We start from the raw sequence: 22,154 nt of genomic DNA on the forward strand, positions 1-22,154 counted from the left end.
GGGGGGGGAGGAAAGAAGAAGAAGAAAGCGAGCAAGAAAAGAAAGCGAGGAGCCAGGCGGCCAGCCCAGCCGCGCCGCTCCCGGCAGCCAGGGCAGGAGGCGGCGGCGGAGCGGGGCCGGCGGCCGGCGATGGATGACCAGCCGCGGCTGATGCACACGCACAGCGGGGTGGGGATGCCGGGGCACCCGGGCCTGTCCCAGCACATGCAGGATGGACCAGGCGGGGCGGAGGGGGAGGCAGGCAGGAAGCAGGACATCGGAGACATCTTACAGCAGATCATGACCATCACGGACCAGAGTTTGGACGAGGCGCAGGCCAGGTGAGAGCGGCGGGGAGCGGGGGGCAGGTGCCGGGAAGTTTCCCCCGCGCCCCGGCCCGGCCTTTGTTGTCCGGCGGGGGGAGCGCGCCCGGCCGCGGGCGCATAGGGCGGACGGGGGTCCTGCTGCTCCTCCTGCCGAGAAATGTGGCGAAGGAGGGAGAGGAAAAGAAAGGGGAGCGGTTAACACCCCCCTTCCCCCCCCCCCCTTATTGTTTCCCATCTTTCTCCCACCTCCTAACTTCGTGGCGGTTTCGAGGGGTCGCCGCGCCCGCAGCCTGCCCCCTCCCTCCATTCACAAACTGGGCCTGGCTTTTCCCAGCCTTTTTGGGGTGGGGGTTCAGTGCGGTGGTGGTTGGGGCAGGCTCGGCGTGTGGGGGGTCTCCGCTCCGGGCTCCTCGGAAAGACCCACGAAGTGCTGCCCCGCTTTTAGGGCTGCTAATAATGTTCTTTCTTAGGCCCCTGTAGTGGTGTTATTTTTCAGCGTGTTTCTGCGCTTTGAAGATGCTCATAGAAGCTTTGCCTTTTTTTTTTTTCCCTCGTTCTTAATTGCGGAGGTATTTAAAAAGGAAAAATAAGGCTGTAAGAGCCGGTATCTGAAGTGCCCTGAGCTTTGGGGAGTGCAAACCTAATGCGCACTTTCAGAGGCACTACCAAAAGTTAAGGGAGGGGGGAAAAAAAAAAACCCTCAAATGAAGGAATTAAAACAAAAAAGTTGCCCTGAATTGCCTGGGTTACATTCGATATTTCTTCTGGGCTGTAAAGCTGCTTGGTGTGTTGTCCTTCCACCTGATATTTATGCCCCGAGTTGGAGCAGATTGCTACAATACATTGTTCCTGGAAAAACGCACCGCACAGCCCCAAAACTCACTTAAGAACTTCGAGAAGGATAAAAGTACCCCCAAACCTCAGCTTCCATTGTCCCTGTCTCCACAGCTTCTGTGGAGCTCCTGCTTACCAAAAAGGCTGGGTGCAGGGTTGATTTTATTCATTTTCTTATGTTCTTGCAGGGGCAGCGTAGCCGTGAGGAGGAAATCATTCACTTTCTCCCCGGCCAGACCCGGGGCAGTGAGGGGCTCTTCCTTTGGAAAGTTGCAGGAATCGTGTGTGTTCCTGCTTGGATAATTTACTGTAGTTAATCAAATCAATAAAACCAAAGCAGAACAGAGCTAGGAGAAGACTTTATGGGTTTGTCTTGCTGGTCTATTTCAGCTGCTTCCTCACAGTACTTTTCTTTTTTTTTTTGTAAATTATTATTATTTTTACTTCTGAGCTGGCAAACACACTGTATTTATCAGTAATGTTTGGCTTTGCATTTCCTCCTTCAGTCCTACTATTGCACGGTTGTTTTGCTGCCTCTTTTTTTTTTGTTCGTTTTTTTCTTTTTTTTTAATTAAGTTTTGAGAAGATGCAAAGTGCCAGCATTATTTGTAGGAGGGCCCTTACAGCATATTTATGTGATTTGTGTATACCCAAATGTCTGCACCCATCTGGGTGTGCTGATAAGGGAACACTGTGGTTCTGCAAGGGTATATACCTTTGAGAGACTTCATCAGATATATAAATCTTTTTAACATGTTGTGGGTGGTGGGGTAAGTAGTGTGAATGTTTGCCAGATGTTCACATCGTCTTTCGCGTGTAATTTCGGTTGGTAAACAGAAATCCCCGTAACTGGTGCCTGATAGCAACAGCCCTGTATACAACTGAAAATCACCCTATGGCTTAAGAGAAAAAATTAAATCATACTGTTTCTTTGCCTCAGTGGGCGCGTGGTGGATTTTAAAACCAGCCAATTAAAACACCCCCTCCCCAAAGTCTGTCCTCAAAACCCACAGGAGAGCGGTCAGATCTGGAATAACAGCAGCCGAAAGGAGCGGCATTGAATAGCATTCCCTCCCTTTCCCAGAAGCAGCCAGCTGTGATTTTTAATGTGTTTACTGTCCCAGTTGTAAAGAATTAAATTTTAACACCTGCAAATAACCTGGATGTAAGTAGCATGGAGGCAGAGGAATAGGGTTCTCTCTCTGTACGTCTTTCTGTGCTCCAAGCTGGGCGCTGAAATTCCCTGAATTGACAGCTCTAAGCAGAGGATGTTTCCGGCACTGGGGCAAGGAGGAGTTTATTGCCCCTCTGCCTTACAGGTCGAGCCTAATAAAGCACATGGCCTGGTGTAGTATTGGAGGTGGGGGACGGGGAGAGCCCGGTGCTTTGTCTGTATTGAACAAGACAGTTGATCCAAGCTTGGCTCCCAAAAGCTGCTGGCTTTGCCGTGGAGCATTGCCTGGCTTGCGCCAGCCGTGGAGCTGCTTGGCGGCAAAGGCAATTTTCAAGCCATTCGTAAACCGGTGACATTCATCTCCCCTGCATTGGGTGGGTTGCTGTTTGAAGCACTTGGGGCTCAAACCTGCCCCCCCACCTCCGCGTGAATTTGGAAAGTTGTTCCTCCTGAGCTCACTCTCCCCTCTTTTCTTTTCTCTCCAGGAAACATGCTTTAAACTGCCACAGGATGAAGCCGGCGCTTTTTAACGTCTTATGTGAAATCAAAGAAAAAACAGGTAGGAAATCAATGCTGTTGGTTCTGTATTATTTTTCTTTTTGCTCTTTGGGGGTTTTATTCCACCAAGTTTGTGGCCCCCCCCTCCTCCCCATGCAGCAGTATTTAAGTGGGGAGAAGTAACTCGTTGGTATTTAATGCTTCTGGCAGTGGACTTGCATGGTGTGGTTTGTGTCTAGAAGAGAAAATATCGTGGTTTATTTTCTATTGTATAGCCTTTCTTTATTTATTGCTTTTTCTGGGGAGGGAAAAAAAAAATCAACCTCTTTGCGGTCTCTGTCTTGCTCTAGTTTCTTCTTTAAGACACGGCACTGTTTAAAAAACAAAATCTGAGTGCAGAGCGGATGTGTGGGAAATAATCCCAACAAAATGAAATTGTGCAGTTTTATTACCATTAGTATTCAGGTAAACACAAAGGTTTCTTACTTTTTTTTAAAGAAAGACTTAAAATGCTCTTGTCTGCCAATCATCCAGGCTAGCTCATGTAAGAGCAAGTTGTCAGTTGCCTTTAGTGAAAGCAGTATATTAGATTGTTAGTTACTTTAGGGTGCTGTTGTTTTATGGCATCGGGTGTTCTCAGGCTTCTTTAGAAGCTAATGGCATGAGAGCATTGGTTCTGCTGTTTCCCACTTTCCAGACCTCCTACCATGTACTAACACACTTATAACACATCCCAGGGGGGCATTTAAATTTTAAAAGCAACAATTAAAAAATAGCAGTCATCAATCAAGGGTGATCTTAAACAACAGATGCTCAGGAAAGGACATTTAGCAACATGCACCACTTATTTATGTATTTGTTGGAATTTCTCTTTTTTTTTTTTGTCTTAATTTTTTTAAAAAATGTGGGGGGAATGATGGAAATTTGAGGGGTGGTTTATCTCTCCTGTTGGCTTTCTGAGCTGACCGGAGTTGATCCGTGGACTTTCCCATGCCACTGTAGCTGCCTTGTTTTAGCATGCTGCAAAGTACTTGACTTTTCCCCCACTTCCCCCCTCTTTACAGCAAGGACTGAAACAGTCAATAATTCATATCTAAGCCATATAAGCAAGGGCATGACATGAATGAAAGTGACAATAAATATGATTGCACATGCAGTTGATATACATTGATAGTTACACATAAAAGGGGAACAGCTTTCAGAAACCCAAACTGTATCTTTTTTTTTTCATTCTTTTTATATATATATATATATATATATAACCTCCCAGCATGAGCAGCTGATTGAAAATACAATTACTTGACTCTTGCAATATATATAAAATGACTGAGAGGGCCCTTTGTTAAGCGTTGTTTGTGCAGCATGTAGTCCAGACAAAGCACCTACCGATGGCATTCGACTCTCTGGAGTCCTCGCAGCTGCGAGGCTGCCTCTGACCTTCCTGAGGAGTCCTTCCATGCAGACTTCCCATAATAACCAACAGTGGGTTTGGTATGGGAACCTCCAAACTGTTCTTATGCTGTAACATGACAGAGTCGGCATAGAGATAAATGTTCAGGACTTTATAGTGTTCCCCTGCGTGCCTCCACAAAAGAGCCATCGAATTCCTTTCCCTCTTCTCTCTTTCTCCTTTAATTCTGTGGAAGCCAAAGAACGTTTGTCTGTCTCTTCTCCAAGTGTGTTTGAGGCTGTATTTGATGCTGCATATGATCCCCATGCAGGGACACTTTTTGGCAGAGTAACTTTAATCCTAGCTCAGCTTTGCTATCAGCTCAGAGTTAGGGGACGGGGAATCTGCTGGGACCAAACTTGGTGGGAAAAGCCAAGTGAGCTCAGCCATGCTGTGAGGTCTGGGTGAGCTGGGGAGGGATGAGGAATTGTGCATACCCACAGTGACGAGGTGCGGTAATTCCTGTCTGCTAAGGAAAATGGAAAGAGATGGTATAGGGTAAAGCATGCTGCTGGAAATGAGTATATTCAGGTGTGAACTGGGGCTGTTTACGTTTTTATAAATGCTATTCGTTGCTGTTGTGCCTTGGCTATGGGGCTGTGCTATGGAGGCCTCCAAAGAGGTTGACTCAGGATGGCTTTTGGAGCATTGTGTATCTACCCTTGGATATGTTTGCGGTGAATTATTTCATTTTGCAAATTCAAGGACCTCCTCCTCTCTGCCCCATCTGCATCCCCAAAAGTCACACTTCATAAGAAAGCAAACAGCCAGATGGTTTTGGTTTATTTAGTTATTTATTTATTTTTTAAATTATTGCTTTGTGGGCCCAATGCTAGGAGGACGTTTGCCTTGTTTTTCCTGGGGCTGAGGGTACTGCCTATGTCTGTTTGCTTACCCCTTCCTTGCGGGCAGCAGTGTGAAAGTTGAGCCAACTTCTTGCTTCCCACTTTCCATTTAGCTTCCCAGATTTTTGCATGTGTAGCGTTTGAAATCCTGGTGGTTGTTTGTGGTCACTGGTGGGTGTTTGAAAGTGCGTGCGTACATCTTCCCCCCGGCGTTATGATGTGCAGAAATGTGCGTTCAGTTACCCCGCTGCCTGATTTAAGTGACTCCAGAGCCTTACGGAGACTTTACCACCATCTCTTGCAACATTATGGCTACTATTTCATAGCGTTAACCTTCTCTTGAGCAAACCCAAAGTGTCCATAAAGTTCTTAGAAAAATAGGTCATCTCTACTGGCCAAAGTATTGCCTTTTCCATGTGGGCTCTCTAGTTATTTTAAAGTATTTATTAGCACTTCTAAAAATTGTAATGATTAAAAAAAGAAAGCTCAGTGGGTTGTCTTTCGTCTGCAAACCTGGAGATTGCTGGTTTTGGGGTGATGTCTGTTTAATAAAAGTTGAGAGGTCTGATCCAGGCAGGAGTATGTAGGGGAGGAAAAAAATTGCCGCTTAAATATACATCGAAGTTGTCGGCGTTCATTTGGTGTGTTTTCACTTGCTGTTGGTCTCTTTGTTGCGAGGGAAGGGGCAGGACTGCCTTCAAATGGCTGGCTGGCTTTTTGGAATAATAATTATGGAAATGGGAGGCATTGTTGTCCTAAATACAATTGATTCCTCCGTCAATAGGGATTGAAATCGGAAATTGCATTGCTGATTTATAAAAGTTTGGAGGCAGGGGCTCTGTCTTTATGGCTCGGTTTTTTGGGGTTTTTTTCCTTGTTTTTTTTCCCTCTCTTGGTATGGCTTTTTTTTTTTTAAGCTGTTCTCTGCATGAGCAGAATAGCTAAGCAGAAGAATCAGGCAAGGCATACGCAGACGTGGGGTCCTTGGATGGCAAACTGGAAAATATCTGCTGTCAAAATGCAGCAGCATCTATTTCAGCTGTGAGCCTTTCCCAACTCCCATCTCGTTCAGCGGGGACCGGTGGGGAGAGGCTGAGCACAGGATATATGACCATTTAATCTGATTCCTCCTCCTTAAGAGCTTTTCCCATCGTTTCACTTTCTCTGCTCATTTGGGGGAGGTGAGGGCATCAGGCAAATTCTACTTCTTAAAAAGACTCTGACTTTGCATTTGAAATCCTGCAATTTTTATTTTCTTACCCTCCTCTCCCTCCTGTGCTGAAGGAATTCAGGATTAAAAGAAAAATGTACATCGCATCAATGGGGGAATATACGAAGTGGAATATTTTTAGACAGCACTGATTAGCCGTGCAATTGTTGTTGAATAAGGGGTTTGTTGTCTTTTTTTTTTTTTTTTAATTTTAGAGCATAATAGCTATATAAGGTGCCTCTTAGCTATCTTTCCCTGTGCATTATCTTCACCAAACTTAACTCAAATCAGATCTTTGGAGGAAGGTAGGATTTTTCCCCTTCTTCTCTTCCTTAACACCCCTTTGTTCTCTCCAGCTCTGTGTTCAATTAACACCCCCATCGCAGAACTGTAGTCTTCTTTTTTTTTTTTAATGTCTGTTACTGTATTTCACTTCTGACACCTCTCTTATTATTCTTGCCTGCTATTTCGCTTTAATATAGCAATTATGATATGGGGTTTCTTTTTCTTCCTCCTTCCCTCCCTCCCTTCTCTTCCCCACGCCCCAAGTAAAACCCCACCAGGAGCAGCCTGGGGAGAAGAGGGGCAGATGCGATATGTGCGGCGCTGGGGTTTTGGGGTGTGAGGCAGAGCTTTAAGAGGGGGTACACTGGCAAGCCCAGTGCCCCTTGGCTCAAGCATTTCTCACAGCAGGATGGGGCAGCTTGCTTTCCTTTCCCCCAGCCCTTCCCCGGTGTATCAAATCCTGCCCTCCTCCTTATCCTGTGTTTCCACCGAGGAGGTTTCCCAAGGTGCAGGAGAGAGTTCAACACCCCGATTTGAATTTCAATGCAATTCTTGCACCTAAGGCATCATTCTGCTGCTGTGAAAGCTCATCAGGAAAGTGCTTGTGCTCCAGCCCTGCAGGATCTGGGTCTCCCCGCTCAGGCTCAGCTTTCGGCAGGTCCAGCCCTGGCCTGCCTGCTCTCCCTCCTGCCCTTCAAAGGGGAGGAAGCCTTTGCTTTGATATTTGTTATTACTGTTTTTTTTTCCTGCCAGTTGAAAGGCTTTGAAGGCAAAAAGTGATACTTCTCTCTCCCAGCCAGTCTGGGAGTGATACTTCTCTCTCCCAGGCAAAGTCTGCAGGGTCCCTGGTGTGGCTGCCCTGGGGGGAAGTGAAACATTTTGGGAGAGCAGGGCCTCCAGTCCGATCCACACTGCCCTATAACTCACAATTAAATGCTTCCAGAAACCTGATGTCTTCCAGGGAAAGAAGGGGAGGGAACGTGCAAGGGGCTGGAAGATAGGGATGGTTTGGTAGACCTTGGCTTGATGGAGGACTGAATTAACACAAGAGGAGTGGCTTCCTCTGGGACTGGCCTGGAGGGAATGGAAACGAGTCATCCTGATGGGAAGTGGGATGTGTCCCAGTAGGTCCTGGTGGCTGGAAGGAGCAGGGTCTTCAGGACTGGACCTGTCTCTAAAACAAGTTCATTTTCTGGGCTTTTATCTTCCAGTATGGTGGTGTCCATCAGGGATCTACTGGGGAGGGATGGCTTTGGAGGAGCGTGCTTGCACAGAGACTTCTCTTTTTTCCTTGTAATTTCATATTTTCTTCCTCTCCCCTGGTAGCATGTGGTTGGAGCTCTTTGAATGGAGCAGGCTTAATTAGTTTAATCAAAATTGGCCTCCTGCAATCCTCCAGGGGAGAAGGTGGGAAGAACAGGGCTGCCAGTGGGCTCTTCTTCCCACCTCCTCCCCCTTGGCCCTGCCATCAAAGCAGAGAAGCCAGGCCTGGCTCTGGCATAGCATTCCTGCTCCTGAGGGATTCCCCACAATTTGGGGTGTGCAGGAGCAAACCTGTTTGCTTTTATTTCAAGGCTTGATTTTTGTGGGTGCCTGATGTTGAGTAAACTTCGCTGTGATTGCAGCAGAGCACGAGGCTGCTCTTGGCGGGTCTTGGGGCTGTGTCCCATTGCTCCCAGCCGTATCTCTTTGCTCCTAGGGGATGGATGAGCCAGTCTTCCAGGTCTTGATCCCCGTGCTCCCAAGTTTCCAAGCCTTTCTTTGCACTGGCCTCCCCAAGTTTTAGGTAGCTTTGGGTCCAGGGAAGGGGGGTTCCTGGAAGGTGCAGTGCCAGCAGCCTACGCTTTGGGTAATTCCTACTGACAGCACTGGACACGGCATGGAGGAGAAAGAGTCTCCGTGTTCACTATTGATGCCTGCTGGAAAAATACCTGTATGAACCAGATGTGGGCATAAACAGCTGCTAACCAGAGCATTCTCTTTCATGAATGTTGGCTGTCTTCCCTGCTGCCCAGTCCATCTTCCCCTCACCTCTGTGTGATCCTGGCAGCAGTCAGTTTGTGGGTGAGTCCGGGGAAAGAGATGTTGTTATTGGGCCTTGTAGCTCCAAATGAGAAACTCGGAAGATGTTTCAGGCCTAAATTTCTCCTGGGAAAAATGGTTCAAGTTTCCTTATTTGCGACCTGCAGCAAGATTTCCCTCTTGGAGCACTGAGTGTCTGCAAGCAGAGCTTTTCTAAATGCTCTCAAATGCGAGATTTATTCCTGTTAGCAGGACTTGTGCGGGCTCTAGGTTTGAAGGCAGCGGTTGTAAACAAAGCACAGAGAAACTCTGAGACAATTTCATCATGGTTTGTATTTTTTTTTTTTCCCCGTCACAAGGAAATTACTGCATGCAGCAATCCTTGAGGGGAGTAGGGTGGTGGTTTAAACATAAATGGGTTTGTTTGCAGTGAGATACAGTAGGCTGTGCTGCTGGTGGTGCTTCTGCTGAATCAGAGCTGTGGATTTTGGCAGGGAGAAGGGAGGAAGACAGGATTCCTCCTCTGCCTTTGGTTTGGCACCTTATTCCCCAGTTCCTCCTTTACTCCCAGAACTGCTGCCTTCTCTGCTAATGAAGCTCTGCAAAGGGTTTCGCGATCTCTTGGAAATCTGCTGGGAAGCATATTACTACTGTCTTTTTTTCCTTCCTGTGCTTGGAGTTGGAGTGTTTTGGGAGTCAGGAGAGCCTGTCTTGTCTGGCCCTTGCACTACAGGGGTGGTTTGCAGTTGATGCAAAATATGAGGAACCCAATAGGAGTAGGGGGTGAGTTTTCCCCTAAAGATGTGGTATTATCTATTTTCCACCTTTTTTATTATTTGTAATTTTTTTCTTCCTGCTTTGCATTCTATGGTAGTTTCCCTATGCAGTGAGTTTCTCCTGGTAATGTGTTTTGCTTTGGGAGTTCTATGGGGAAGGTGCACTGCACAAAACTGGCTGCATGGCCCCCAGAGAAGGAGGCCCCTGCCAGGCTCCATGCTTTTGGGCTGAGTCTTCGGGTGTTTGGGGGGCCGTGCAGGGAGAAGTCATGCTCCTTTGTGCTGCAAGGATGTGCCCTATACAGCAGCTAGCACAGGGGGACTCCGTGCGGGGTCAGGCTTTGGAAGGAGGTAATGTGATTTACAGCAATGGATCTGGTTAATAATCTCCAGCAGCTTCTGTATACTCAGGGGCTGCTCGTATTCCCAGCCAGGTGTTTGCAGACCGGATCAATATGGCCCTATTTGCATGGGGCTGTCCATAATCTAATAAACCAACCTCAATCTGCATCCTTTGCTTTCCTCAAATATACACTGGGTCCCGATCTGGTTGGTCTGGCAAGTGTTCCCTATGGTAGGAGAAGCTGTTTGTGAGCAGTGCCTGGCTCCTGTGCTGCCAGCCTGGAGTCACACGTGGCACCCCAACACTGCACCCTCCACCAGAGCCTGTGCAAGCATCCCAGATTGTTGGGTGTGCTGGGTGCTTGTAGGTGCTGCGTGGTGCTTTGCAGATGACCACCTCCACTGTGTGCTCCAGTGGCATTGATAGTGGGGGTTTTCCATGAAATCCGTGTCACCTTTGGGGAGCGTCTGCTGGGAACTCTTTTGGAAACCAAAACTGATGGTTTTGTGGGCTGGGTGGTTGGCAGCTTCTTCTCAAAACTGCCTCGGAGGTGCTGCATCCCCCTTAAATAATCCAGGATGGTGGGTGCTATAGGGATAAATTACAGAAAGCCATGGCCTGAGGAGGCTGTGGGCTGAATACATTAGTGTGTGTTGTCAGGCCAGGCTCCAAAGGGGCTCAGGTGATGCTTTCTCCCAGTGCTGGGAATCAGTTGGCCTGGAATTATTGATTTGCAACTGTGTCAAGTAAAAAAAAAAAAAAAAAAGGAATAGTAATATCTCTTGGCCTTGTGTTTGTGAGCTGTGCCCCTGTATGTGCATATGTGTACATATATAATTTTTTTTTTTTTTTTTTTTTAGCTGGAACAGGAAGCCACTTCTCCTGGCTCCCTTTCCTGGTGGAGAAGGCAAGGCAGCCAGAGAATGGGCAGCCTGGTGGAGGGTTTGGCTGCCAGGGAAACCGTGCCCGCTGAGGAACGGAGTGCTGTTGCTGGTGCTCTGTGTTTTGGGGAGGCCGCCAGCACAGATAATAGAAATCCCCTGTGACACCTTGAGCGAGCCGTATGTTGTCACTGTCCCCTCCCTTCCCAGCCTTTTATTTATAGGAGAAGCCTTACCCAAAACAGTTTTTTGCTTGCCCAAAGCTGATGGGCTCTTTGCAGCTGCCCCCCAACCCCTTTTTTTCCCCCTAAATATACTGATGAATGGAAAACCCTTGGAAGAGCCAGTGCTGTGAGGAGCAGCAGCTCTAATCTAAAATGATAACTTTGCCATTTTTTACTTCAGCCTTGTTGAAAAATGAGCAGAGCTGCCTTTGCAAGTGGGATCAGCCTGCTTAAATGCAGGTGCCTGGATTTTTGTTTCTTGCCCGAGTACAAGCCTGGAAACTCAGTTCATTGTTTCCACATCCCATTTTTGATTTCACCCAACCTGGCTGGCCTGCCCATCCTTGTTACCAGAAGAGGAAAATCAAGTTTCTCTTCTGACTGGATAACATTTTCAAATTCCAGAGTGATGTCAATTAGCAGAATTAGCAGTGGCAGGTTACCCGGCAAAAATACCCTTCCAGTTGTGAAGTGTTCCTTGCTGGTTGCTGCTCCTTTCCCAGCTCTAGTGGTCCCGATCCCAGGTATGTCTCCACAGCACGGAGATTTTTCTCTCTTAACTCAGTGCAGTTGTTTCCTTTTGACATTTGATATTTACAGGGCTGGAGCCAAACTGAAAGTGAATCTGCCTGTAACTCTCCTAAATGTGCCTTTCTAATTTCAACATTAATGTTTCAAAACCTGAGCTGCTGGTGGGTGTACTTTGCTTGTTTACACACACATCCTCCCCCCGCAGTGATTCTCTGGTGAAACATTAGGAATGATACAATACCTGGAGTCTCTGCATGGATCGGTCTCTGGCTTTAAGCTGTAAATTTGACTTTTAACTCCCAACTCTCTAATTTGGAAGGTTGCTAGTGTTTTAGGTTAGTATTTTTTTGTTTGGGAGGAGCATGCTTATATGCAAAATTATTATTGTAATATATGATTCATTGCAATAATACTGCAAGAATTTTCAATAGCAAGATTGATTGCAATAAATTGCAAAAATATTATTTCAAATACTGCAACAACATGATGAATTTGCAATACTCTGATTGTTGCAAATCTCTAGACAAAAGGCTAGAGATTGCAGTTCACAGGGTGAAAGAAATTAGATGGAAAGGGTTGTGGCTGTCAATCCTGACTTGATAGCACAGGACATGGGCCCCCTGGTAGGTTTTGTGTGAAGCTGGTGCTTTCCAGAAGAGTGCTTGTTCATGTTTAGGGAAGGTACAGGCAGTGAGACATGCTCCACTGTTTGGAGGTGTGCTTTGAAGGGTTTATGACCCTTGCTTTGAAGGGGTCATCTGTTTATTTCCGATCTGAATTCGTGAGGCTTCTGGCTGCGGCATAGTGCTGTGCATGTGCCCATGGTGAGTGAGGAGCTGCTCCCGGAGCAGTTGCGTGTTTGGGGGGAGCAGGTGGCAGGAATGGTGTTTTCACTGAATGTATTATTCCCCCAGAAAATCCTGGCTGTTAGATCTGGTCAGCAGATGTGAAGTGTCGATCGGTATTGATGATGGGGAGGGAGTTGCAATATACTTTGCTAATGGAGAACCTGAGGAGCAATTCCCTGATTTACGCTTTCGGCGATGTGAAATGAAACCATCTGAAGTGCTTTGCTCAGTGAGCTCTCAGCAGACCGCTTCTTCCTTTCCACTTTATACAGATTTTTCCAAAGGGGCTGTTTCTTGGCTCCGTTACTGGGTGGACAGAGGTAGCTGGGAGGCGTGGACCCCTTAAATGCATCTGGAGGCACAAAGCATCCAGCATGGGAGCAGGGAGCAAGCATCACCTGCTGTAGCTCACTCCAAAGCCCTGGTGCAATTCTGTCCCCAAGTGGCTGAAAAGGTCATTTAGTGCAAGAGCAAATGTTTATTTTTTTTTGCTCCCTCAAATAGTCAAATTAGCATCCTTCCTCTGCCACAGAAGCTGCTGGAGAGGGCATCCTGAGAAGGATTATAGGTAGGAGCGCCTGGGCCTGGGCTGTTCCTTTCCCGAAGGTCCCTGGCTGCTATTTGCACATCCCGGTGTCTGACTGAGGCTGGCATTTCCCCCGTTTGCTGGAATTTACTTTCTGCCTGGCTAGGGCATTGGGTAACATTTGCACACCTGGGCTCTTAAGCTGTGGAGGGGCTGGGAGGATGTGTTGGAGAAGGTCAGGGGTCTCTGCTTTCCTTCCAGGCAGGAAGGGAGCAGGGAGAGCAGCTGCTGGTACTGTGTCCTCTCCACAGGCAGTGAGCAGGAGGGGGAAAATGGTGTTGTGTAATGTCATGATACCTGTGCAACCATCTGGACCTGCTCTGATACTGGGTGGATGCAGGGTTGGCCCTGGCTCCGGAGAGCTCAGACCCTGCTCAGTTTCCTCTTGTGGTGGATGGATCGGTTGGGCAGCGGATGCCTGGTTGGTTTTTATTGTGGTGGAGGGGGCTGTATTTCCTTTTGAATAGGATTGCGGTGCATGTCAGGCAGGTGCGCAGCCTGGGGTGGGAGTTCTCCTTAGAAATGGCTCTTCTGCACCCAGTTCTAGAAAGTCATGGGATCCTCACTTGTGGGCTCTTGAGGGTAGGATGTGCAGCAGCATGATAGCATGGCTGGAGGTTTAGGGAGACTATCCCAAGGGCAGACTGGAATTGTTTACCATTAAAAACTCAAGTAATACGGAAGGAGGTGAGACAAAAGGTTGGTGGTAGGGGAAGTTCCTGGTCTTTCCATGTTCCTGAGGCAGTGGCAAAGTCCACATGGGTAGAAGGACAGATTTTTATTTCCCTTTTTCTGCCATGTTGGGTTAGGCCTTGCAAGTGTCTTTTGGCAAAGGCAAGCATATCTGGGGGTCTGAGAGCCAGAGGCCAGGGCAGAAAAGCCCATGATGATGCAGTGTTCCAATGCCCCGTTGGGAGCAGCAGGCACGGCTGGTGGAGGACACTGGTCCTGCAGGCAAGGGTGGCCATGGAGCTGTTGCATCATCCCTGGGCTGGCACTGGGAAAGGAGCTGCGCAGCTAGGAGAGGTCCCTGTGGTTTGTGTTTGAAAGGAGCTCCATTAGGGTAATTTTTAAGCTCCTGTTTAATCAGAAGGCTGTCTGCTAATAAAGAGGAAAACGTGGGTGTGGTGGATCTGCTTGTGCTGCATCCTCTCTTCTTGGTTCCTTTTGCTTTGTTTTTTTTACTGCTTTTGCTTCACCCTTTGGGAATGCTGACTCTGCTACCCCAGAGGCACCCAGGTGCCCATCAGCACCACTGGGTAGTTCTTTCCAAGGATTTCCTTGGCCTCTTGCCTAATGTGTGTAGTTGTATCCAGGTGTCGCCTTCTTGCTGCATCTTCTCCCTGTGCACAGGCACTGGTGCTGGGTCTGACCCTGGTCAGTGATTGCCCTCGCAGGTTCCCAAGGGAAGCCAGTCCTGATGGCTCTCTGGAGGGCTCCTAAGAGTTGGCAAGGAGCATGGAGGAGACCTAAATGAAGAACAAATGATAACCATATAGAGACAAATGGGAATCAGATTTGGAAGGGGCAGGGGGGATGTTTGCTTTAATCAGTCTCCTTGGGTTTCAAGCAATAATAAAGCAGATTTGTTTTCTTTTACCTTCTTTCCCCCCAGTCCCCAGTTTTTCCCTCTGTTTCCTCTTCCTTGCTGTTCTCAAAACAGCCCTGGACCCAGCAGCACCAACATCATCTTCCCAAGCCCACACTTTCTACAAATAGGATTGCTGGCCAATCCAGTCAACATCCTGTCCATTTTTTTTTCCTCCTTCTGTCTGGTTCACACTGGTGGGAGCTTGTTGCCTTGAGACAGGCTACCTTGGCTGAGGGCCTGGGTGCAGGTCACTCCCACCGCCAGATGAACTTTTTTGGACTTTCTGAAGTGAGCAGGGGAACAAGCTCTTCCAAATGGGCTGCAGTTTTCTCCATGGAGTTGATCTGCCGTGGCATGCTGTGTTGTGTGCTTTAGAGGCAGTCCCCAGGGACTGGCCGTGCTTGGAGATCAAAGTTTCTCCATCAGAGGTCTTGGGCAGTGCCTCTGAGATGCTTGAGTAACCTCCTCACATTTGCCTCTCTGGGATGTGGTGGTGGCTGCAAGGGAGGACCTTGCTTTGCCAGCCTCCACAGATGGGTTGATTCCCTTCAGAAGTGTGCTTCCTTCCCCTTTTTCTCTTCTTTTTTCTCTGGTCATTGTCTTGCTACAGAGCGGGTGGATCTTGGGAGCGCTGGGGCAGTGTGTAGGTGTGAGTCAGTGAAGCTGAGCCTTTGATCTGTTCCACTTTCTGCTTCTGGTGGTGAGTTATTACCTTCCCAAACAGAGAGGCCAGACTGGAGCTGAGATAGTGGTTGCTGTGACCATCTCTGCAGCTCTCCTGTGCTGGACACCGTGAAAGAGATGAGATTTCTCCCACCCTGAAAGGGAATGCGGACTCTGCCTGCTGCTGTGTGCCTGGTTGGGAAGATCTCACCAGTGTCTTCTGCTGGGCTGCTGTGTTTGTTTTCCAGGTAGAGCTTTCTTGTACGGAACTGTTTTCTATTTCCTGGTGTTTAGTAGAGAGACAAGGCATGTGGGGTGGTCTCCAGCATGTTCCAGTATATTGCTTTCAAGTGCTCTCCTGGGTTCTGTAACCCACATAGTCTCTGTCTTATGTAGGATTCCCCATCTTGGAGGGTAAGTTCACCCATTCTGCTGGGATTTCCAGGGAAGGCTGGTGATGAACAGCCTCCAGTATGTCCCCTGAATTCCCAGCTGCTTGCACATCAGGCAGAGACTTCCAAGGTGGCAGAGCTGGTGTTCCCAGCCAGCCTGCTGGGCTGAGGGTCCCCTCTGGTGTTCAGTGGGTGATGCTGGTGCAGCATGGTGGGATTGTTTGTCTGGGACACCTCCAGTACTCAGCAGGTCTCTGTGAGTGCTGCAGAGTTGCCCATAGAGTTGTAATCACTTTCCTGCCCGGCTTGGCACATCTTGTGCAGAGGCTCTGCCGATCGGTAGTCCTCGACGGAGGCTGTGTCCCATCCCAGGGCAGGCATCTTGGCTGCTGGGCAAGAGCCATTCAGGACAAAGTGTGTGGTGGCTTTACTGCCCAGGAGGGGCTGATTTACCTAGTGTTTGCAAGACTACCACGGGGCTTTCCAGTTGCAAACTGGTTTGGTTTAGCTCTGAAAAGTGGAGTGAAGCAAAGGAGCCAAGTGTGCCCTGTGGTGGCTTTTCCAAGTCCCAGAGGTCAGCACGAGGGTAATCACTTCTGCCCTAACACAGCCTGAGCCTACTCCCTTGCTCAGAGCAGCAGAAATCGTGGTTGTAAACCTTCACCCCGGTATGTAACTGTGCTGTAGGCAGTGTTCTCTCTCAGCTCCTCCGGGTGGGTGCCAGGGGAGCACATGGGTGCTTTGGTGCCCTGGCCCTGGCTGCATCCCAGAACTTCCTTCCCTGCACTGTATTTCATCTTTGCATGCTTCCAGAGAGGTCTGTGTGTAAAATACTTCATGTTGCTGCCAGCAAGCTTCCCTTTACCCGTGCCACGGTGAGGCTTTTTAAAAAATTTTATTAGGAAATTCCCATTTGGTTGCTTTAAAAAGCAAGCCCTTGTGGCTGGCCCCTGGCCCGCTGCTAACAGATTTGTTTGAGAAAAGGCTGCGTTGGCATCCTGCTTTATTGAACATGCCTCCTGGGAAGGCGCTTTGAATATCCTTCTGTCTCCTCGGAGCAGGGAGCTCTCAGGACTGCCTGCCGCCATGGGGATGGGGAATGCTCTCCTCTCCCTTTCCCTCCCATCCGTTCCCCTTGTTCAAGCCTCCCTTTTTTTTTTTCCTTTTTTTTTTTTTCTCTTGAGGGGAGAGAGAGAGAGAGCTGTGCACTGTGCATCTCACTCCATGCAGCTTTTCTCTTTCCCCATGGAGTTCATCCAAAGTTCGTATCCAGACGATGAACAAAGTAGCTCAGACCTTTTCCTGACTCCTCACCCTTTGTCCTCATCACTTAGTGACAGACAGAAATCAAATGCCACAGACAGGCTGATGGGACAGGCCTATGTGAAAGTCCTTGGAGGAGGAGTGGAGCAGTGCTAGGTACATGGGGGACTCATGTTTAAAATTATCTCCCCCTCCCTGGGGAAAGACCAGAGGTACTTTTACTTTGAAGGGCAGAGGGGAGGTGCAGTGTAAAAATTGGGGTTTTTTTTGTCAGAAACTGGATAAATTTTTAGCAACAATAGACATAGGGAAGAAGGACCGGATGGAGTTAGCCTCAGTGTTTAGCACTGGGTGTGCCTCATGTTGGGAGCAGGGGAAGGAAGAGGCTACAAGCCATTACGGATCAGAGGCACAGAGGCTGCTGGCCTGCCTGCATTGCCTCTCTGCTGGGACAGGAGGTATTGCCCTAGGGAGGAGGGGGTGCATGGTGCTGCACCCTGACTGTTCCTAAAGGCTGCATTGCCCTGGTGTGGTCTTCATTTCCCCTGGCTTTGGAGCTCTCCTCTGGGTGGTGGTGGTACCCCCCCTGAGGGGGGTATGGAGATGCGGTTTAGTGTTGGGGGCCTCCCTGTGCTGGGGTAGCGTGTCCAGGCTGGTGTAGCTGGGCAGCTGCCCAGGGTGGCCTTCTCACTACCACCAAAAGCTTGGAAGGGACCAGGCCTGGTGTTCTGGGTGCTCCGGAGCCTTGCTTTGGCCTATCAGGAAGGGAAAGGAGAAATTTAGCCTGTTTGTTTGTTAGCACTTGTCTAACTCATTCAGCTGTCAGGACTGGGATGACTCCTGATGGGTATTTATCCCTCCTCCAGATGTCCTCCCCACGGTTCACCTTTTTTTTTGTTCTTTTTTTCTTTTTTTTTAAATGAAAAATAATGACAACTGGAAGTCCCCGACAAGGAAAGGATGGAAGCACCTCATGGCAGAGATTTTGTGGAGGCTTTTATGGAAGCTGGGTTGGCTGCAGCCCAAGTGTGGCAGAGTTTTGGAGGGTAAGACTCTCAAGCCTCCAGGGAGAGGAGGTCTCCACAAAATGTATGGTGACCCTTTGTTCGAGGCTGTTCCTTAAGAGGTGCTGTGATCCAGCAGATGTGCTGGTGCAGAGGCCACCCTCTTGTCAGGGAGATGTGAATGTCCCTTGCATAAACCAGCTCCATGGTATGAGGCATGAGTATGTGATTGCGAGAGAGGAGAAAAAACTGCTGTCAGAAAAGGACTTTGAAAGGACCATTTACATTTGGCCCTTAAATCCTGGGAAGTGCCTGAAAGCTGTGGGTGAGAGGAGGCTTTCCTGAGTTCAGTTTGCATGTGGAGACTGCTCATGGCTTGAATGAGCAAGGTTAATATTGTCTCCTGTGTTGGCAGAAGAGAAGCCAGATTGCTCAGCAAGCCCCAGGACTGTGTTCCGTGTGTTCCCCAGGGAACTGAGGCGACCACCTCCTTGCCCCGAGGCATAGCAGGTTGAGTCTTTATCCCAGCCTTGGCTGCAGCATTCCATATGCCTCTGGCTGCTCTCCTCAAGCCCGAACTTGTGGGGGTCATCTTGGAGGCAGCAGGAAGGGGCCGGGGTGGTCCAGGTTTTGCCCTCTTTTATTTGCTGATGTTGCGGAGCTTGCTGATCTGTGCCCTGGCCAGCTCAGCTGACTCACAGGAATCTTCTCACGAGTCTCCTACACCCTCCATTACCTGATCCGAGTGCTTCCTGGCGTGTCGGTGGCGGAGCAGCAGCTGTGAAGGGAGCTGTGCATTTGCGCAGCTTGTGTCTGCCACAGGCTGCTGTGGGCAGGGACCACAGCCTGGCTGGCCCTGTCACCCTTTGCAGTGCTCGCCTCCATCAGTAGTGACTGTCTTCCTGACCCCGCAGAGAGTCCCTAAGTGTCTTTACAGAGGCATTTGCTCTGCTTGAGAGGTCAAAGTAAAGACCTCCTTGCTCGTTTAGGTGGTGTATGTGGGTGGGGGGGTGTCCACATGCCTCTTACTTGGATTCTGCAGGGCTGCTGTCTTTCTGTTCCTCAGTGCAACAAGTCAGACCTAGAGGAGGATTGTAGCAAGGGTTTTTAGTATCCACAGCCTCCTTTCAGCACTCCCTGTCGCTGCTAAATGCAGTGGGTCAGCCAACAGGAGATGACCACAATTGAGTCAAAACTCCCGTGTGCTGGTGCTGCAAATGCTGTGGTCCCTGTTGAGCAAAGGTGAGTGGGAGACGCTTGCAAATCCCCCGTCTTGCAAGCTGGGGAGTCTCCTGGAATTCCTGCCTTGCCAGTCATGCTGTGAGGTTTTTTGCATGCGGCTTTACCTCCTCAAGGAAGTGGCTGAGGCATGTTCCCATCTGAAGCTGTTACCCCTGTGAGGTGCTTGGGTTGGCAAAGCGCTGCTGTTGCATCAGGCTGGGTTGTGCCCAGTGAGCATGGGGGGAAGGTTCTCATGCCTGTGGCAGGAGCATTGCTCAAAATAGTTCCATATTGTGACCCCTCTGGGGGCTTGGGGAGGTCTCTGGGTTTGTGGCTTGTTTGCATGTGCCACACGTGAGTTTCTGCCCTGTGGGTTCTGCCGAGTTGCAAGATTTGGGTGTTTGGTGGCTTTCTGGCCTGTGGCTGCCAAGCTGTGTGTGATGTTGTGCAAGTGGTTTGCATCTTGGGTGAAGTTAGGATGCACTTTGTGGAGATCTGGAGAACAGGAAGGTGCTGGTTTGGTACAAACCAGTTGCATCCCCACTGAGCTATGGAAAAAACCTCTCTGTGTGTGCCAAGGGGCAGCCTGACCTGGTACAGTGGTGGGGAGGCATTTTTGGGGTCTTGTGAACCATGTCCCAGGGGCTCTTTGTTGTGTGACAGGGGACCATTGAGGGGCCTCACTTGACTGATCCCTCACAGAGAGGGGAAGAGTCCTGGATATCCCTGGGTGCCAGAGGAGTGGGAGCAGGCTTGTGCAGGATTGGAGGCCAGAGGAGCAGTGCTCTCCCATCTTGCAATGAGGTTGTGCCAGTGGTGGGGTGCACTCCTCTAGGACGGTGGCTGAGGTTTAGGTCTCCCCTAGCCTGAGCTTCCCACTTGTGGGGCCTTGCTGCAGCCTGTTGCTAAAAGGGGAAGGTGATGTCCTGAAAATGCCCTCCTAGGTGACTTAGGCACCAAGGTTTTAGCACCTTTTCAGCAGACCTGGAGTCCCACTGCTGGTAAAAATTAGCCACTTGTTTGAGGTTGTGGGCTCTCCCTTTGGCAGAAGTCTGTGTGCATGGGTACCGCCATCAGAAGGGATTTGAGGTATTGAAGGGGAGCACTGCTGTGTTGATAGTCTCCCCATTCTGCATCCCAGCGAGTGTGACAGTGTTCCCCAAGGCGTGCGATCGGTCCTGAGCCAGCCCCGAGCTGAGCTCTGCTGCAATGTGCCCCTTCCCCAATGTCCTCCTCGGCAGCAGAGCTTTTGTCAGCCAGCCAGGACCCTGCAGCGCACAGCCAGCCTCCCTGAAGTGCCAGCCATGTGGTGCTCGGGTCCTGGCCCCCCTCCTCGACTCTGCCCCAGCATTTATCAGCAACCTCCCTTCCCTCCCAGCCGCCAAATTCTTTCTCCGTGCCGTCATCCTCCAGCCAGAAGCCGCCCCATCCCACTCTCTCTCCCTCCCTCTGAAACCAGCCCAGAACTGCTAGGCAAACATTTTGCCTGTTGTTATTACAGTATTCCCATCTGCCTACTTAGTCATAAACCCCTTTTAATTCCAGCCTTTTTCTGGGGCGGGGTTAAGAGTTGAAACCCATCATTTTTCTTTTGGGGCTGGAAGCTTACAAAAGCAGCCCGCGGCGAGATTGTTCAGTAGGATGGGGCCGAGAGCGAGTTTAGGGAGAGAGAAAGCGGGGGGGGGGGGGGGGGGGGGGGGGAGGGAGGTTGCACACAGCAGTACCGGCTGTGCAGCCCCTTATCCCCAGGGAAGGCTTTGGTTGAGGTTTGTGTGGGGCTGGCTGGGGCAGGGGGTGCTGTCTGCCAGTCCCCCCACCCCTTTTCCCTTCCAGCAGCTCTGAGCCAGAGGTGGATAGGGCTAACCCCTTGGCGGGGAGGCGTCAAATCATGCTGCTGCTGGTCTTGCCTCCTTTGCTGGAGTCTTCAGATAATGGGGTGCCAAAAGCCAGAGAGGGGTGTTCCTGACTGTGCAGGGAGAAGAACAGCCCTGGATCTGTGCAAAGGTCTCTCCAGGAGAGCTCCCGAAGAACAGCTCGATGCTGCTGATATTTTAGTGATGGAAAGGATGCTCCCTTTGTCAGGCTCCCTTTGCTCAGCTCTCCACGTCCTTATTTTAAAAGGCTGAGCCCTGCTCACTTGGGGTAGTGAGGGTCCTGCTCCACGTGCTCTGGCTGCTGCTGTGCACACCTCCCACCCTGTGCAGGCATCTCTGGGCTGGATGAGCCCAGATATCTCTGCATGTCTCCCAAAAAGCACTGGGGTCCATTGCTTGTGACCCTACCTGGACTTTGTGGGTGGCTGCAGTAACACTTCCCTATTGCCATTGGAGCGTGGCTGCTTTTGATTGTCTCTGTGGCAAGGGTTCCTAGGTGCTGGCACTTCCCGCCAGCCCAATGCTACCCCATGGTAAGGAATTCCTGCCCTCCATCTGCTTCCCTGTGATCTGGGTGGTGTGGGTAAGGCAGTGGGAGGTGGAGAGCTCCTAAGGGCAGTGATTAGTTCCCATGCAAGGTTTGGTGCCTGTATCTTGCTCCTGTGGCTGCTGCTGAACCCCCAGACTGGCTGCTGACCTGGTCTGGTGGGAGATGCTCACTCCTTCCTCTTGCCTGTTGCAGATGCCATGCTCCATTCCTGTGGGATGGGGTATGGACCGGTCGTTTTTTTGGGGCTTGAGAGACATTGGCATTTCCACATCTTTAGGCAGGATGAGGTCTTTCCCTTCCCCCCTCCAAATTAAAAGGTCTCAAGGAGGAAAAGAAATAATAATTTGCATTTGGGTTGACAGAAATGTACAAATTTGTGGAGCTTGATTTCCCAACATGTTTCAGTAAATAAGAGTCTCTTGCTTTGCTTTTGAGAAGCATTAAAAAAGATGGAAACGTCTCATATTTATGTATTTGAAATTAAGCCTTTGCCTTCTTTATTAGAAATATTTCCCTGAAATTTGACTTCAGTTTTAAATTACAGATACCTTAATGACAGCAGCTCTCAAGTGATGCTGTTAAAAAAAAAAGTCCTGAAAGAACAGGTATTTGGGCCATTCTGTTGGAAAGTTACTCAAAGGCAGGAATGCAGAAACAACTTCCACTTCTCTCTGCATATCCCACCATTCCATCTGTGGTTGTTACCCTACATGGACTGTGTGACGGCTTCTCATTGTAGTTCCGGGGGGGGGGGGGGGGGGGGGGGGGGGGGGGGGGGGGGGGG

General features: G+C 49.5%; 1 protein-coding gene across 3 annotated transcripts in view; it reads left to right on the forward strand.

The window, feature by feature from the left end:
* Nucleotides 1-22,154, forward strand: part of PBX1 (PBX homeobox 1) — a 135,635-nt gene that overhangs the window by 5,888 nt on the left and 107,593 nt on the right. The window contains exons 2-3 of one of the 3 annotated variants that reach the window (XM_042029720.1): nucleotides 238-320; nucleotides 2,799-2,872. In XM_042029720.1, the coding sequence (XP_041885654.1) occupies nucleotides 280-320; nucleotides 2,799-2,872 (115 nt within the window). In that variant the 5' untranslated portion in view covers nucleotides 238-279. Of the gene's footprint in view, nucleotides 321-2,798; nucleotides 2,873-22,154 lie in introns of all 3 variants that reach the window. The other 2 variants (XM_042029719.1, XM_042029721.1) reach the window with 2 other exon arrangements.

Source organism: Corvus kubaryi, unplaced genomic scaffold, assembly GCF_017639235.1.
Source record: "Corvus kubaryi isolate FWS band 111438036 unplaced genomic scaffold, C.kubaryi_AGA036_p1.0 37334, whole genome shotgun sequence".
In the NCBI taxonomy this organism is placed as follows: Eukaryota; Metazoa; Chordata; class Aves; order Passeriformes; family Corvidae; genus Corvus; species Corvus kubaryi.